General features: G+C 44.5%; 2 protein-coding genes across 2 annotated transcripts in view; one reads left to right on the forward strand and one right to left on the reverse strand.

Moving 5' to 3' along the window:
- PAQR8 (progestin and adipoQ receptor family member 8) overlaps positions 1-14,805 on the reverse strand; it is a 60,808-nt gene that overhangs the window by 39,539 nt on the left and 6,464 nt on the right. The gene's annotated exons all lie outside the window — the stretch shown is intronic.
- On the forward strand, positions 8,031-8,378 carry LOC142452907 (dolichyl-diphosphooligosaccharide--protein glycosyltransferase subunit 4-like). The gene has a single exon (XM_075554067.1). The coding sequence runs from the start codon at positions 8,095-8,097 to the stop codon at positions 8,206-8,208; it is 114 nt and encodes a 37-aa protein (XP_075410182.1). The 5' UTR covers positions 8,031-8,094; the 3' UTR covers positions 8,209-8,378.

The following is a 14,805-nucleotide window of genomic DNA, read 5'->3' on the forward strand; positions in this document are numbered from 1 at the left end:
CCAAGCGGGCAGTTTTACTGTCACATGGGGGTCACTCTGAGTCAACATCGACTCTAAGGCACCTAACAGCAGGGTGGTTGAATGGGAGAATATTGTGGTACAAGCCTCAACATTATATGAGACCAGCCTTACTGGTCGGACAGAGACAGTGGGGACTCCTGAGGCTATGGCCCTTTGTTACCTTCAGGTCTAGAATTGAGCATGCTACTGTGGTGGAATAATTAATCATTTAAGATCCTAAGTGCAACACTGGCCCAACTACACAATTCAGAGGGTTAGGAATTCAGGAGGAATGGAAACAGGGAGGAGGTAGGATAAGTATTTCAACATTGAGGGGGTTACAGTGGCTGGGACTGTTGTTGCTGTTAAGTGCCGTTGAGGTGGTTCCTACTTACACCGTGTACAACAGAACGAAGCACCGCCCAGCCCAGCATCCTCACAACTGCTCTTTAGGTTTCGGTCCATGGTTGCAGCCACTGTGTCAACCCATCTCGTTGAGGGTGTCTTTACTTTCCCCTGCCACCCTACTTTACCAAGAATGATGTCTTCTCCGGGGGCTGGGCTCTTCTGAAAACATGTCTAAAGTACGTGCCATGAAGTCTCAACAGCCTTGCCTCTAAGAAGCAATGTGGCTGTACTTCCAAGATAGATTTGTTTGTTCCTTTAGCAGTCCATGGTGTTTTCGATATTCTTCTCCAGCCGCGTAATTCAAATGCTTTAATTCTTCTTCAGTCTCTGAAACTCATATGCTCACATAGAACCTGTCCACGGATTCAGAGGCAGTTGTGAAAACAGAACAAGGGATACTGCATGTTTTAAAATCAGGAAAGGTGTGTTTCTGAGTTGTAGTCTGTCACCATACTTATTCAATCTGTATGCTGAACAAATCCTCAGAGCAGCTGGGTTATATGAAGAAGAATCAGCATCAGGATTGTAGGAAGGCTTATTAAAGATAAGCAGATGACACAACCTTACTTGCAGAAAGTGAGGAAGACTTGAAACACTTGCTGATGAAGATCAAGGATTGCAAACTTCAGTATGGATTACAACTCAGTGTAAAGAAAACCAAAATTCTTACAATTGGACCAATGGGTAACAAAGATTTCGTCTTGCTTAGATTACTAACAATCAGGACTCAATGGAAGCAGTAGTCAGGACATCAAAGGCTGCTCTGTATTGGGCAAATCTGCTGCATAAGACCTCTTTTAAGTGTTGAAAAGCAAGGAGGTTACTTAAAAGAAGTGTGCCTTCCCTAAGCCATCGCATTTCCACTTGCTTCATCTGCATGTGAAGGTTGGACACTGGCTACAATGGATGAGGAAACAAAATGTGTATGCATTTTTAAATGTAAAACTAATGATCTGCTCTGTAAACCTTTACTTAGTTCACAATAAAACATATACAAACAAATAATAGGGTTGTTGACACATTGAAGGAACACAATGAAGTCTTTTAGAAATACATTTTGAAATACCTATTCATAATACTCGTGTGTGTGTGTGTGTGTGTGTGTGTGTGTGTGTGTGTACACCATGAGTTGATCATTTTTGAAATGGAATGGCGAGGGTCCATTATACCAGCTTTGTTTGAAATTTTCCATAATATAAAGTTTCAAGAGTGCCAATGATACATGTAAAGCTCCTACTCCGCAGCATGTGCTCAAAAACCAATGTTCTAGACAAGAGAAGGTGCATGTGCAATGTAAGACCAGCCGGCCCCTATAGACCTATTGCCGCCAAGCCAGTTCTGCTTGTGGGCAAGCCCACATGTCAAAGTAGGTCTGTGCTCCATAGGGTTTTTGATGGCTAATTTTTTGTCAAGTAGATCACCAGGCCTTTCTTCCATAGCATTACTGGGTGGACTTGAACCACACATCTTTTTTTTGTTTTTTTTAAAATCATTTTATTGGGGGCATGTACAATTCTTATCACAATCCATACATACATCCATTGTGTCATGCACATTTGTACATGTGTTGCCATCATCATTCTTAAAACATTTTCTTTCTCCTTGAGCCCATGGTATCAGCTGATTTCCCCCCTCCCTCCCCCACCCTCCCTCCTTCCCCCTTGATAATTTATAAATTATTATTATTTTGTCATATCTTACACTGGCCGATATCTCCCTTCACCCACTTTTCTGTTCCACACATCTTTTTGTTAGCAGTGGGGCGCATTAATCAGCCATTCCACCCAGGGACTCTGCCTTTTTTAGAGACACGGGCAATTCGGGACCAATATGTGGAAAAGGGTACTGAGAACATCAGTCACTCAGGGCCATTCATCATCCACTACTGCCCACCTTTCCACCAGCAAACCCTCTGAAAGTTGGTTACTGTTCGTTCTGTTTTTTAAAGTTTGCCAACAGAACTGTATTCAATGAGTATTCATTCCCCCGTATATTTTCACATACACATCATCACGAATCAGTGCTTCACTCCACTGTCAATCAGCTAGCAGGCGGCACCAGACAGCTGCAAGCACTCCGGCCAAGAGGAAAGCACCTCCGAGCTGCAATGGCGCATGCAGCGGTGTGGCACTCACGTACAGGGCTTTTGTAGGCACACCAAATACTGAGGAGAATGCTTCCGGAGCTCCTTCAGACAGTCTATGCCTCCACTGGGTTCATCTTTATGGGGCCACAGTAGATACACTCAGCCCCAGAAACTTCCTACTCCTGGATTGACAGAAAGTCTTGCCTTGGACCAATTCCAGGCTAGATGTCCACTCCCAGGCAGCCTATAAATTAGCCAGTGTCTCTGATTCTTTCACCCTCTCTCCAACAAGGGAGCTGCTGCCATGCCAGCTCTGATACTTACCAATTGTAGTGCTTGTGGACCAGCCACTGCATCTGTTTCTCACTAAAAACAGATGAGACATCCCTCTTTGGTATTTACTCCCATGAAGATTTCTGATTTAGGAAATCCCCTACAGGGTCGTCAGGAGTTAGGGTTTGGATATCTGCAGGGATTTGAGATCATGCACGTGAAGTCTTGCACGGAGCCTGGTGCATAGTCGTTAAGCGAATATAGTTATTTTATAGCTCTGCCTACCTTTGGGACTCATGGGTTTATTATTATACTGCCTTTGCAATTGGACTAATATTTAGACTGAGTGGTTCTCTGGGTTTGCGAGATCTATTACAGTGTCGCAAATTGAAAGGTGTGTAGAATTTACTTTTTCTTTCATGTAACCACACGTGGATGCATCTGCACTCAGCCTCTCTATAGGGTCCATAACAGATGGAAGTAACTTCCTTAAGACCTGCACGGCTCTCCTCTGTGATTCATACTTCTCCTTCGGCACATTTCTTGGCACCATCTTTTCAACAACAACAAAACTGTGTGTGTGTGTATGTGTGTGTGTGTGGTGTGTGTGTGTGTGTGTGTGTGTGTGTGTGTGCGCAGTAAGATTAGTAATATGCGGTCAGAAACTTAGGGGTCAGGGAGTTGATGCGAAGGGGAAGGAAGGACTTGGCAAGGGAGGGTGGGGCTAATTGCCCCATTCAAAGAATAAACTCAGGGTCCCAGAAGGACAAACAGAGCATAGACAGAGTGCTGGATGGGAGCATGGTATCTCTGGGGGTGCATATTCAACAGCAATCAAATGGTTAGGAGCTTCAGAAATGCAGGGGGAAAGTTCCATCATCTTCAATGTTCCAAGCCCTCATAAACTATACACAGACACACACCGGAGGAGGCATCTTTTAAGTCTATTTTTCCAAAAAGTCTATTTTCATAAACTTTGTGAGGTGGGGCCTCAAAAATTCATGGGAAATGGAATTAAAAGATCATTGATTTTTTCCTCCTTGTAGATACAAATAAAGGTGACTTAATTTCAGTCTAACAAGGTCATTCTTATTTGTGTTAGGAAACTGCCTGTTGGGTATATTGGTGAGAGAGTCCATGGGTTAAGGTAAGTGTAAACACTAAAGGTAAAACTGCATTAGGAAAAGCACCACCATCAACAAAACTTGTAGTGATGTAAAGTTTCATGAACTGTACCTGAAGAATTTTGTCTGTGCCTTTGAGTTCTTGTGCAATAACCTCTACACCTTACAAGGTACCCAGTGATCGCGTATGTGCCTTTGAATGAGACCTTCAGGCTACATTTGGGGGTGGGGGTGGGGAGATGACACAAGTGGGGACTGGACAGCCCAGGGGAGCTGGGTGACTTAACCAGTCAGGACTACATAGTGAGACCCCAGTAAAAGTTCGGGACTGTCATCTATGCACCTGGGAGGAGGCACACCCTTCTCTTGTGATGCCAACACCTGGACCTTGCTCTCTGGGTCTCCTCTTGTGTTTCCTTGTTGCTGGGATAAAACTATAATCACAAGCACAGTGCATTCATGAGTTCTGTGACTGATTCTGTTGCATTACTAAATCGAAAGGAGTACTTGGAACCAACAGATTAGAGGTGGGGAAGTCCTCTGACCTGAGCTTAGGGTTGGCATTCTGAAGAGGCAGTGGGAAAACCATGAATGTGTTGCTTGGATTCCCAAGCAGGTGGGTGGCATCTCAGGACTTGGATCCTCGTGGCAGTGTGGAGGGCTGTGTCCTTTAACTTTTAAGGTCGGGTCTGGCTCTCGGGTGTTAGGATCCAGGGAAGAAGTGCTCCGTGTGCAGTTTGTGTCAGATGGCAGAGAAGTGAAAGGTGGAAGTTGGTTTTTCCGTTCGGCTGGTGTGAGACATGGGATCCGATTATTTTCCCAGGCACCAAGTTTCTCTTGTGAAGGAAAGAGCTAATCTGAAATCTCTATCTTAACCTTCACCTCACCTAAGACAGGAGCGCACTTTCCCCATCCTGGCTTACTTTTTATTGTGGCCTTCATCATTCCCTATTTGTGTTCCCCCAGAAAAATGTAGAGACAGGAATCCTGCTTGTTTCTCGGTCTCTGGCACTTAGCACTGAATCAAGCATATGGTAAGCTCATGGAAGAAACTTTTTTTTAATGAGTGGATTTCCTTTCCATTTCTCTAAGACTTAGAAGGCCATCGAGATCTGAAATCCTGGCTAGCGATTGTCCGTTTAGTTGCCCACTGAGCCCCCGTGGAGAAAAGCCAGGCTACAAGCAAATAAGTGTATGTGAAGTGGCACCCCCATGTTAGGGAGAAAACTGAAATAGGAGTTCAAGGGATTTCCTTAGTTGTTGGGCTGTTAGCCTCATGGTTGACAGTTCAAACCCACCAGTGGCTCCTCAGGAGATAGACGAGGCTGCCTGCTCCCACAAAGAGTCTCAGAAACCCTGTATAGCATCACTGTGAGCTGGAATTGGTTCAATGGCAGTGGCCTTGGGCATTTTTCTGTTTCTTTTTTTGTCAAACACATACATGGCCATACAGATTTTTGCCTCTGTATGTAGCTTAAGCTATTTCCTCCATCAGAAATGCGTACCCACTAGATGTTATTTCTCTTTTCAGATCGCAAGCTCAGCTTGTTTCCCTGAGTTACACTGAATACAATAACTCATGCTGATGTCTCCCTGTTCTCCACCGAATGGTACTGTGTCTTTCCTCACAGTTTAGCACATAATTATTAATGACCTATAGTTGTCTTTCTCTTTCATGTGACAAAAATGATGCTCCAAATATACTATGGACTCCTTCAACACAAATACCATGGCTTATGCTTCCCTGGTATCCCTCCAAGTGTCAACCCCTCTGCCATTGAGTCAATTCTGACTCACACGGGCCCTTGAGAAGCTCATCTTTCTCATACAGAGCAGTTGGTGGACGTTGAGTGCCCACCTTGAGGTTAGCAGCCCACTGCTTAACCCACAGCACCACCAGGGTTCCTCAGCACAGTATTGTAGCTGAACTGACAGGTTTCCTATTGCACACCCCACCTCACCTGCGACAGTGGAATTATAACCTGATACCGACAATCTAGCTTCCACCCCAAGAATATCTGGTTCCCTTTTCTCCCTCTTCCTCGAGTGCTCCTCCATCTTGGTAACAATCCAGCTGCTAAGACCTGAGGATACTAATGTCTCCCATGGAGACGCTTAATGGTCACAAGTAAATCTAAGTGAAGGAAGAAAACTCACATAGGAGTTAAAGGGATTTCCTCAGGTGTTGGGCTGCTAACTTCAAGGTTGGCAGGTCAGGGGTTCCTGTGAATTGGTAACAGCAGCAAAAAGGTGGCATTATTCCCTGGGAGATAAGCCTTCAAAACCAAATCATCATTCCATGTATCCAAGATGGAAGAAGAAATGAAAAAAAAGATGATCCCAGAAATACCTATCACCCTTCCCAAGTGAACTTGAGCCACATTACCAAACTCAGATTTAACGAAATCATCCTGAAATTCTGGCCAGCTTCAGTGACTTGGGTTCTATCTGAGTCTGTCTGGGTCACATCCTAGTACTATAACCAATTCCAACATTAGCGTCTCCCCCACATACACACACACAAAAGCTAACTCAGTTTTCTGAAGTGCTCTGAGTCCCTGGAAACCCAAGAGAATAACATTAACGTCTTTAGCTTGCTCAAGTGCAAGAATAGGAAAGTTAGCATTGGGCTCCTGGAATGAAGTTTTTGGATGGAATTAAACAGATGACAGGGAATATAGATGTTCTAAATCAAGTCATTAGACTCCACCATTGAGTACGATGTGATTTTGAGGTCTAAGGTGTCCAAGACACAGGCCATGGCATTTTCTAACACTTCATGTGAATGTAAAAACTGGACAGTCAATAAAGAAGATCCAAGAAGAAGTGATGCACTTGAATGATGGTGTTGGTGAATGATATTGAAAGTCCCGTGGACTGCCAGAAAAACAAACAAACAATCTGACTTGGCCGAATACTCCTCAGAAGAGAAGGTGTCGGGTCTTTGTCGCGAGTACTTTGGTACTGTTATCAGGAGAGGCCATTCTCTGGAAAAGGGCATCCTGCTTGGTAATGTACAGGGTCAGCAAAAGCGAGGAAGACCTTCAAGGAAATAGTGACACAGTGGTTTTGTCAACAGGCTCAAACATAACAATTGTGAGGACAGGGCAGGGCTGGGAACGTGTTTCCTTCTCTTGAATGTAGGAGCCCAACAACAATCTGCAATGTTTGAGATCAATTATCTAAAAATTAGTGGCTCTAAGAAGAAAAGGAAGAGATATTAGCAACAAAAAGCTGCTTTTCTCGCAAAAGGCAATCTTCAGCATGTTTGTGTGTGTGCGAATTTTCATCTTGAACCACTTTGGTTTAAGTCCAGTCTCCTTTCAGTTTCCTGTTTGCAGACTTTCACCTTAAAACTTTTGAAGAGCCTCTTGAATTCAAAAGTGCTGATCATCAGTTTCCAAGACTGTAAGTCTTTACAGGAAGCGCAGCCTCATCGTTCTCCCAAAAAAGGAGCTGGTGGGTTTAAACCCCTGACTTTTTGGTTAGCAGCCACAGGTTTTAGGCATTGGGATGGGACTTTGCTAAACCTAGGAACCAGGTCACTCTAAGCCAGTGGATCTCAACCTTCCTAATGCTGTGACTCTTTAATACAGTTCCTCATGTTGTGGCGACCCTGTATGTCAGTGTATCTGCATGTGGGCGGACCTGCCTGGAGACGGATAGAGGAGTGTTGTCTTCGTTCCTAAGACTATCAGAAATATGGTCTTAGGTGACCCCTGTGAAAGGGTCATTTGACTCTCAAAGGGGTCGCGGCCCCCAGGCTGAGAACTGCTGCTCTAAGCCATAGGCTAGCTTTAGATCTTCTCTAGATGTACCCTTCCTGAAACTTGAATTTTCTCTGTTGAACTGTATTATACAAAGGGGTTACACCCCCCCCCCCAAAAAAAAAAGGAAACAAAGCTTTGCTGGGCGGAGCTTTTGTAGTACACATTTTGCCCACTAGGCGAGCATCTAGTAATTTGCTCTGAGTCAGTGCACTCAGTGGTTTCGCCTGGCGTCACTCAGGTCACAGTGAATTTTTTCATAAAAAGTTTTGCTACAACCTCATTTTTTTCTTGATGGCAGACTTGATAGCATGCGCATGTGAAATGTTTCCTGCTCTGGAAAAATGCCGCAAAAATTGTGATGTAGGTTCCGGCCCACGTCGCGGACCGCCAAGTTGTGCGCTGAGAGCGTCGGAGCCAAGCCGGGCTGGTCAGGATGATCACGGACGTGCAGCTCGCCATCTTCGCCAACATGCTGGGCGTGTCGCTCTTATTGCTTGTCGTTCTCTATCACTACGTGGCCGTCAACAATCCCAAGAAGCAGGACTGAGAGTGGCGCTTTCTCAGCCCCAGGGTTCCAGGACCTAGTCTGAGGCAAGATGGAGGGTGTGAGGGCCTGCCCTCACCCTTCACTTCATCCCTTCTACCCATCACAACATACAAAGCAACCATGCCTGGAGCTTTCCAAACAACTTTTATTTCCTCAAAGTCTTCCTTAACCCTGTGCAACAAGAAGCTGCCACCGAATAGGGCCCACTATAGGGGCTGCTGGCTTTTGTACCCCCCAATATAAAAATATAGATATAAAAAAAATTGTGATGTAAGTGGGTGAAGGGAGACGTTGGACAGTATGACATGACAGAATAATAATAATTTATAAATTATCAAGGGATCATGAGGGAGGAGGGGAGGTTTTGCCACCACGACAATGCACCTGCTCATGCAGCCATCTCAGTGCACCAGTGTTTGGCAAAAAAACAGCATGCTTCTCTTGCCCCATGCATCTTATTCACCTGACCTCGCTCTGTGTGACTTCTTTTTGTTTCCTCAAATGAAGAGGGACATGAAAGGACAGTGATTTGATGATGTAGAAGAGGTGAAGACATGCCTAAAGGTCAATAAACAAACCTGGACCTATTTATAGGCTTTTTGGGGTCATTTTTGTTGTTGTTGTTGGGGGTTTTGTTGTGGTTCTTTTGTTGTTTTGTTTTGCTCTGCCTTGTTTTTGTGCTTATTTTTATCTCTGCGTGTCTATCTAGATAAGATAGGTGGTATAAACAACCTGGAAGAGAAAACAACAGGACTGATGGTTCCGGGGACATGGGAAAGAGGGAAGGCAGGGAATGGAAGTGGGTGATAACAAACCCAGGGACAAGGGAATAAGTGATCTAAAATTGATGGCAAGGAGGGTGTAGGATACCTGGTAGGACTTGATCAAGGGCAATGTAACCGAGAGGAATTCCTAAAACCTGAACGAAGACTGAACATGATAGTGGGACAAGAGGAAAGTGAAAGTAAATAGGGGAACGAGCTAGGGGTCTAAATATAGGCATGTACATATATGAATATATTTATATATAATGATAGGGAAAGAGATCTGTGTACAACATATGTTAAGTATCAAGGTAGCAGGTGGACATTTGGCCTCTACTCAAATACTCCCTCAATGCAAGAGCACTGTTCTCCCCTTTCCGACACAATAACTGAAAACAAAATAGGTGCACAGCAAATGTGGTGAAGAAAGCTGATGATACCCAGCTATCAAAAGATATAGCATCTGGGGTCTGAAAGGCTTGAAGACAAACAAGGAGCTATCTGGCTGAGAAGCAGCAAAGTCCACATGGAAGAAGCACACCAGCCTGTGTGATCATGAAGTGTTGATGGGATCAGGTATCAGGCATCAAAGATCCAGAACAAAAAAACCATATTAATGTGAATGATAGGGAGTGCAGAGTGGCGATCCAAAGCCCATCTGTAGACAATTGAACACCCGCTTACAGAAAGGTCACAAGGAAGAGACGAGCCCAGTCAGGGTGCAGTACAGCACCAATGAAACATACAACTTTCCTCTAGTTCCTTAATGCTTCCTCCCCACCCCCTATCATGATCCCAATTCTACCTTACAAATCTGGCTAGACCAGAGGATGTACACTGGTACAGATACGATGTGGAAACACAGGGAATCCAAGGCAAATAAACCCCTTAAGACTAATAATGACAGTAGCGATACCAGGAGGGGAAGGGGAAGGTGGGAAGAGAAAGGGGGAACCGATCACAACAATCTACAGATAACCCTCTCCCAGGGAGATGGACAACAGAAAATTGGGTGAAGGGAGACACCGGGAAGTGTAAAACATGAAAAATAATAATTTATAAATTATCAAGGATTCATGCAGGGAGGATGGAGGAGGGAGGGGGAAAATGAGCTGAAATCAAGGGCTCAAGTAAAAGAAAATTTTAAAAAATGATGAGGGCAACAAATGTACAAATGTGCTTGACACAATGGATTGATGTATGGATTATAGTAAGAACTGTTTGAGCCCCCAATGAAATGATTTTTTTTAAAAAGGTGAAAAAAATGTCAGTCTGGGTAGAGAAACAAATTCATAAACATGCAGATGTGTATAAGAAAGAGGTACGTATACAAGAGCAGGTGAATATTGAGAAAACATCCCAGTCCAGTCCAGATCAAGTTCTTAAGTCCGACATTAGCCCATGTGTCCTATACAAATCTATAAACTCCTCTTCAGACTCATGAAACACCTGCAATGACAGCAAATGCAGGATGATCACAGGCCAGTGTGTAGAAAGTCTTTGGATCCAGTGGCTTTGTAAGCATCTCAGCGCTAGCAGGGGCCTTTAAGTGGCTTCTTCGGCTTCAGAGGTCTGGTTGCATCAGGGTAGGTCCATATGGCTCCTCTAGCTCAGGGCATTGGCATAGTTTCATGTGTCTTATCAGCTGCGATGTCTCCCAGGGAGTGAGAGGTGTGTTCCGCCCCAAGGAGGAAATATCAGATTTCCCAGAATTCTCAACAGAAGGGCATACCCACACAGGCACCTCATTGGCTATGATCCAATTGACAGATTAGACTCCACCCCTTCACTCTTAATCCTCCCAAATCGCAAATTGACACCAGATTATGTAACTACCACAGAGGTGCTGTCAGCCTACCAAACAGATGAATCTGGAAAATGTTTCCAAGAGTGGAATCGCAGATTTGACAAATGTAGTAAGGGTAATGGAGAGTACTTTGAAGGTGATAAGATTGTTTCGTAAAAAGAAAAAAAAATTAAATACACAACTTCGAAAAAATTTTGGTTTGGAGGGGTACCCCCTCATATATCAATATTCTTCTTCATTATAATTAACTCACTCATTCAAGTATTGTTCTGCTATGGTGCTGAATCCTCCTTTATTGAAAAATAGGAATAAGTCAAGCTACTTAAACAGCTTGGAAATGGACAGAAAGAAGAATTCTTGGACTTGCTAAATATGCAAGAGTCTCTGCCTTCTATAATTTGCTTTAGAATTCAGGCTCAACACAAAGACAATATTACTGGTCATTTCTTCCCACAAAATCCTGGTGGTCTCAAACAATGATGTATCACAATAACCTTTACTGAGCAATTACTGTGTGCCAAGTACTGTCTGTGTGGGTTAATTCAATATGTCCTTACCACAACCTTATTATTGTCCCTCTTTACAATGATGGAGCCCTGGTGCCTCCGTGGGTAATGGGCTGGGCTGCTAACCGCATGGTCAGAGAGTCAAACCCACCAGCCACTCTGAGGGCGAACCATGAGACTTTCTGCTCCCATAAAGACTTAAGAGCCGTGGAAACCCGAAGGGGCAGTGCTCCCCTGCACTTACCAGGTCATGAGGGTGTTCTGAGAATTTAATTAAATGTAAGTACATTTCCTGATTGTTGTTGTTAGATACCACCAGGTCAGCGCCAGCTCACAGCGATCCTAAGTGCAATACGGCCCTGCACCAGTCTCACAATTACTGTTGTGCCTGAGCACGCTGTGGCAGCGACTGTGTCAATCCCTCTTTTTGAAGGGCTTCCTCCTTTTCACTGGCCCGCTCCTCTACCAAGCGTGATGCCCTTTTCCAGCGATGGCCTCTCCTGAGACCACATCCAGAGTACATAAGGTGACATCTCACCATTCTTGCGGTTAAGGAACATCTGCCTGTACTTCTTCCAAGACAGATGTGCTTGTTCTTCTCTGGCAGACCATGGCATTTCAGTCCTCTTTCCGGAGGGCTTGTGTAGCTGACAATTAGTATATATATTTTTAATGCTGATGCCAACACATGCTTTGTCTGTAGTCCCCTTTCTTCTCACAGAGTCTACTAAATCAGAAGAAGCAGAGATGTGGTGGATAGAGCCCTGTAGCAGTAATCAGGAGTCCTGGGTTTGTGACCCTACTTGGGCCTCATTATAACTTTAAGCAAATGTCTTACCCTCCCAAACTCATTTCTTTCATCACTAAGCAATACATCTGACACTCCCCTTTTATGCCTTATGCTGACACGCACTGCCATTGAGTCAATCCTGACTCAGAGTGGCCCTGGGGCAGCGTAGAACTGCCCCTGTGTGTTTGCAAAAGTGTAATTCTTCCTAGGAGTGGAAAGCCTCGCATTTCTCCTCTTCCTGTTTCCTAGGATGTTGCAAAAGTTGCATTTCACAAGTATATAAAAGGCACTTTGAAAATTGTTAGAAGTACTGAAGGATATAGTGATGAGCCAGGTAACTTTACCAAGATTAATTAGGTGTCTTTAAGAGCACTGGTGGCACAGTGGGCTGACCACAAGTTCAGCAGTTCAAATCCACCCATCCCTATGTAGGAAAAAGACGAGGCATTCTGCTCCCATAGAGATTTACAGCTTCAGAAAACCAAAGCAGCAGTCCCATTCATCCTTGAAGAGTTGCTGTGAGTCGGAATTGGCTTAATGGCAGTGTTTTGGGGTTTGAAAGGTCAAAGCCTAACGGAATTGATGCCACACAACCACAACAAGGCTCTGAAAGAAGTTTCTGGGTGGCACGAATGGCTACATACTTGGCTATTCTCAGAAAGGTTCATTACTTGAGGCCGCCCAGAGGTTCCTCTGAGCAAATGCTTGGCAATCTGCTTCTGAAAGGTGACCATATGAAAACCCTGTGGGGGTACACCTCGTCTACAACACAGGGGATTGACTCAGAATCAGTGTTTTTTGTTTGCTTAAAGCTCTAAAAGAAGAAGTACTGGTCTAGTGGTAGAATTCTTGCCTTCCATGTAAGGGACACGGCTTTCATTTCCAGCCAATATACCTCATATGCAGCTACCACCTATCTACCAATGGAGGCTTGTTTCGCTGTGATGCAAACAGGTTTCAGAGGGACTTCCAGACTGAGTAGGGCTACGGAAAAATACCTGGTGAGCAGCTTCTAAAAATGGGCTAATAGAAGCCTGTGGATGACAGCAGTCTGACCCACCATAGGTCATGGAGATGGTGCAGGATAGTGCCTCCATCCAGTGTGCAGGGCCACACCGTGGGGCCTGACAACAAGGATCTAAAGCAATGGTCTCCTGACTGTTTTGGTCTGAAATCTGTTAGAAGAAATAAACTCTACATTACAATCCAGCAAACGGTAATAAAAGTTAGACCAAATACTTATATGACACACTTTCTCTCTCTCTCTCTCTCTCTCTCTCTCTCTCTCTCTCTCTCTCTCTCTCTCTCTCTCTCTCTCACTCACACATTTATTTAGCTGTTCTTTGTTCACTTTTCTGAATGCAGGTCAATAAACTTACAACCCAAGAGGCAGTGGTCCTTAACCCTCAACTCTAGAGACCAAAATCATGCGAGGAGCGTGTTGAAATTCTGATGAGGAGACACAGAATCAATGCTTGGTCAAGCTCAGGTCAAGCTATTGTGCAGCCCGGGTTGAGAACTTCAGCACTAAGGAGTTCTAGTTCACAGATAACCACAAAGTCAGCAGTTTGAAACCATTACCTGCTCTTCGGGAGAAAGTTGAGGCTTTCTACTCCCATAAAAAGTTACAATTTAGGAAGGCTACGGGGGCAGTTTTGCTCTGTCCATAGGGTTGATGGCAGTGAGAGATTTACTTACAACCCTCGCCACTGAACACTCTGCTCTAGGCATTTGACAACCCCTGGCTAACTGGTGAGCTGACTGCACTCATGTGGCTCCAGCCTTTCTGAGGTGAGCGCAGACTGAGAAGAGCAAAGTGGTGCCCAGGCAGGAAGGAGGCCACATCCCCACCCCCAGATACCAGAGTAACCCCATGCAGAACAAAAGTGAAGTCTGCAAGAAAGAGACGAGCCAGTCAGAATGCAGTGTAGCACCAATGAAACATACAATTTTCCTCTAGTTCTTTAATCCTTCCTCTGCCCCACTTTCATGATCCAAATTCTACCGTACAAATCTGGCTAGACCAGAGCATGGACATGGGTAGAGATAAGAGTTGGAAACACAGGGAATCCAGGACAGGTAAACCCTTCAGGACCAATAATGAGTGTAGCAATACCAGGAAGGTAAGGGAAAGGTGGGAGAAGAAAGGGGGGACCAATAACAATGATCTATATATAACTCCCTCCCAGGGGGATGGACAACAGAAAAGTGGGTGAAGGGAGACATTAGTCAGTGTAAGACATGAAAAAATAATACTAATTTATAAATTATCAAGAGTTCATGAGGAAGGGAGGGGGAAAGTGAGAAGCCAATACCAAGGGCCCAAGTAGAAAGAACATGTTTTGAGAATGATGATGGCAACAAATGTACAAATGTGCTGAAACGATGGATAGATGGATGGATAGATGGATTGTGAAAAGAGCTGTAGGAGCCTCCAGTAAAATCATTTTTAAAAACTGGAGTCTGCCATAGCCCTACAGGGGACAACACTGGAGACACAGTGTGGGAATTGCGCCCGATCTGATCCTACCACACCGAGGTAAAACACTAATTAAGGGTGGGCAAGCGAACAGCAAGGGGAACAGAGCAACGAAGTCCCTAGAGAATACCAAAAATAGACTTTGGGACCAGGGCTTGGTGCCCCATCAGACTCAACTGGAAAACACTCCTAAAGGCCAACAAATAGTCCTTGAACTAACTACAGGCTTTTCTTTGTTGTTGTTGTTATTG

Source organism: Tenrec ecaudatus, chromosome 7 (assembly GCF_050624435.1).
Source record: "Tenrec ecaudatus isolate mTenEca1 chromosome 7, mTenEca1.hap1, whole genome shotgun sequence".
In the NCBI taxonomy this organism is placed as follows: domain Eukaryota; kingdom Metazoa; phylum Chordata; class Mammalia; order Afrosoricida; family Tenrecidae; genus Tenrec; species Tenrec ecaudatus.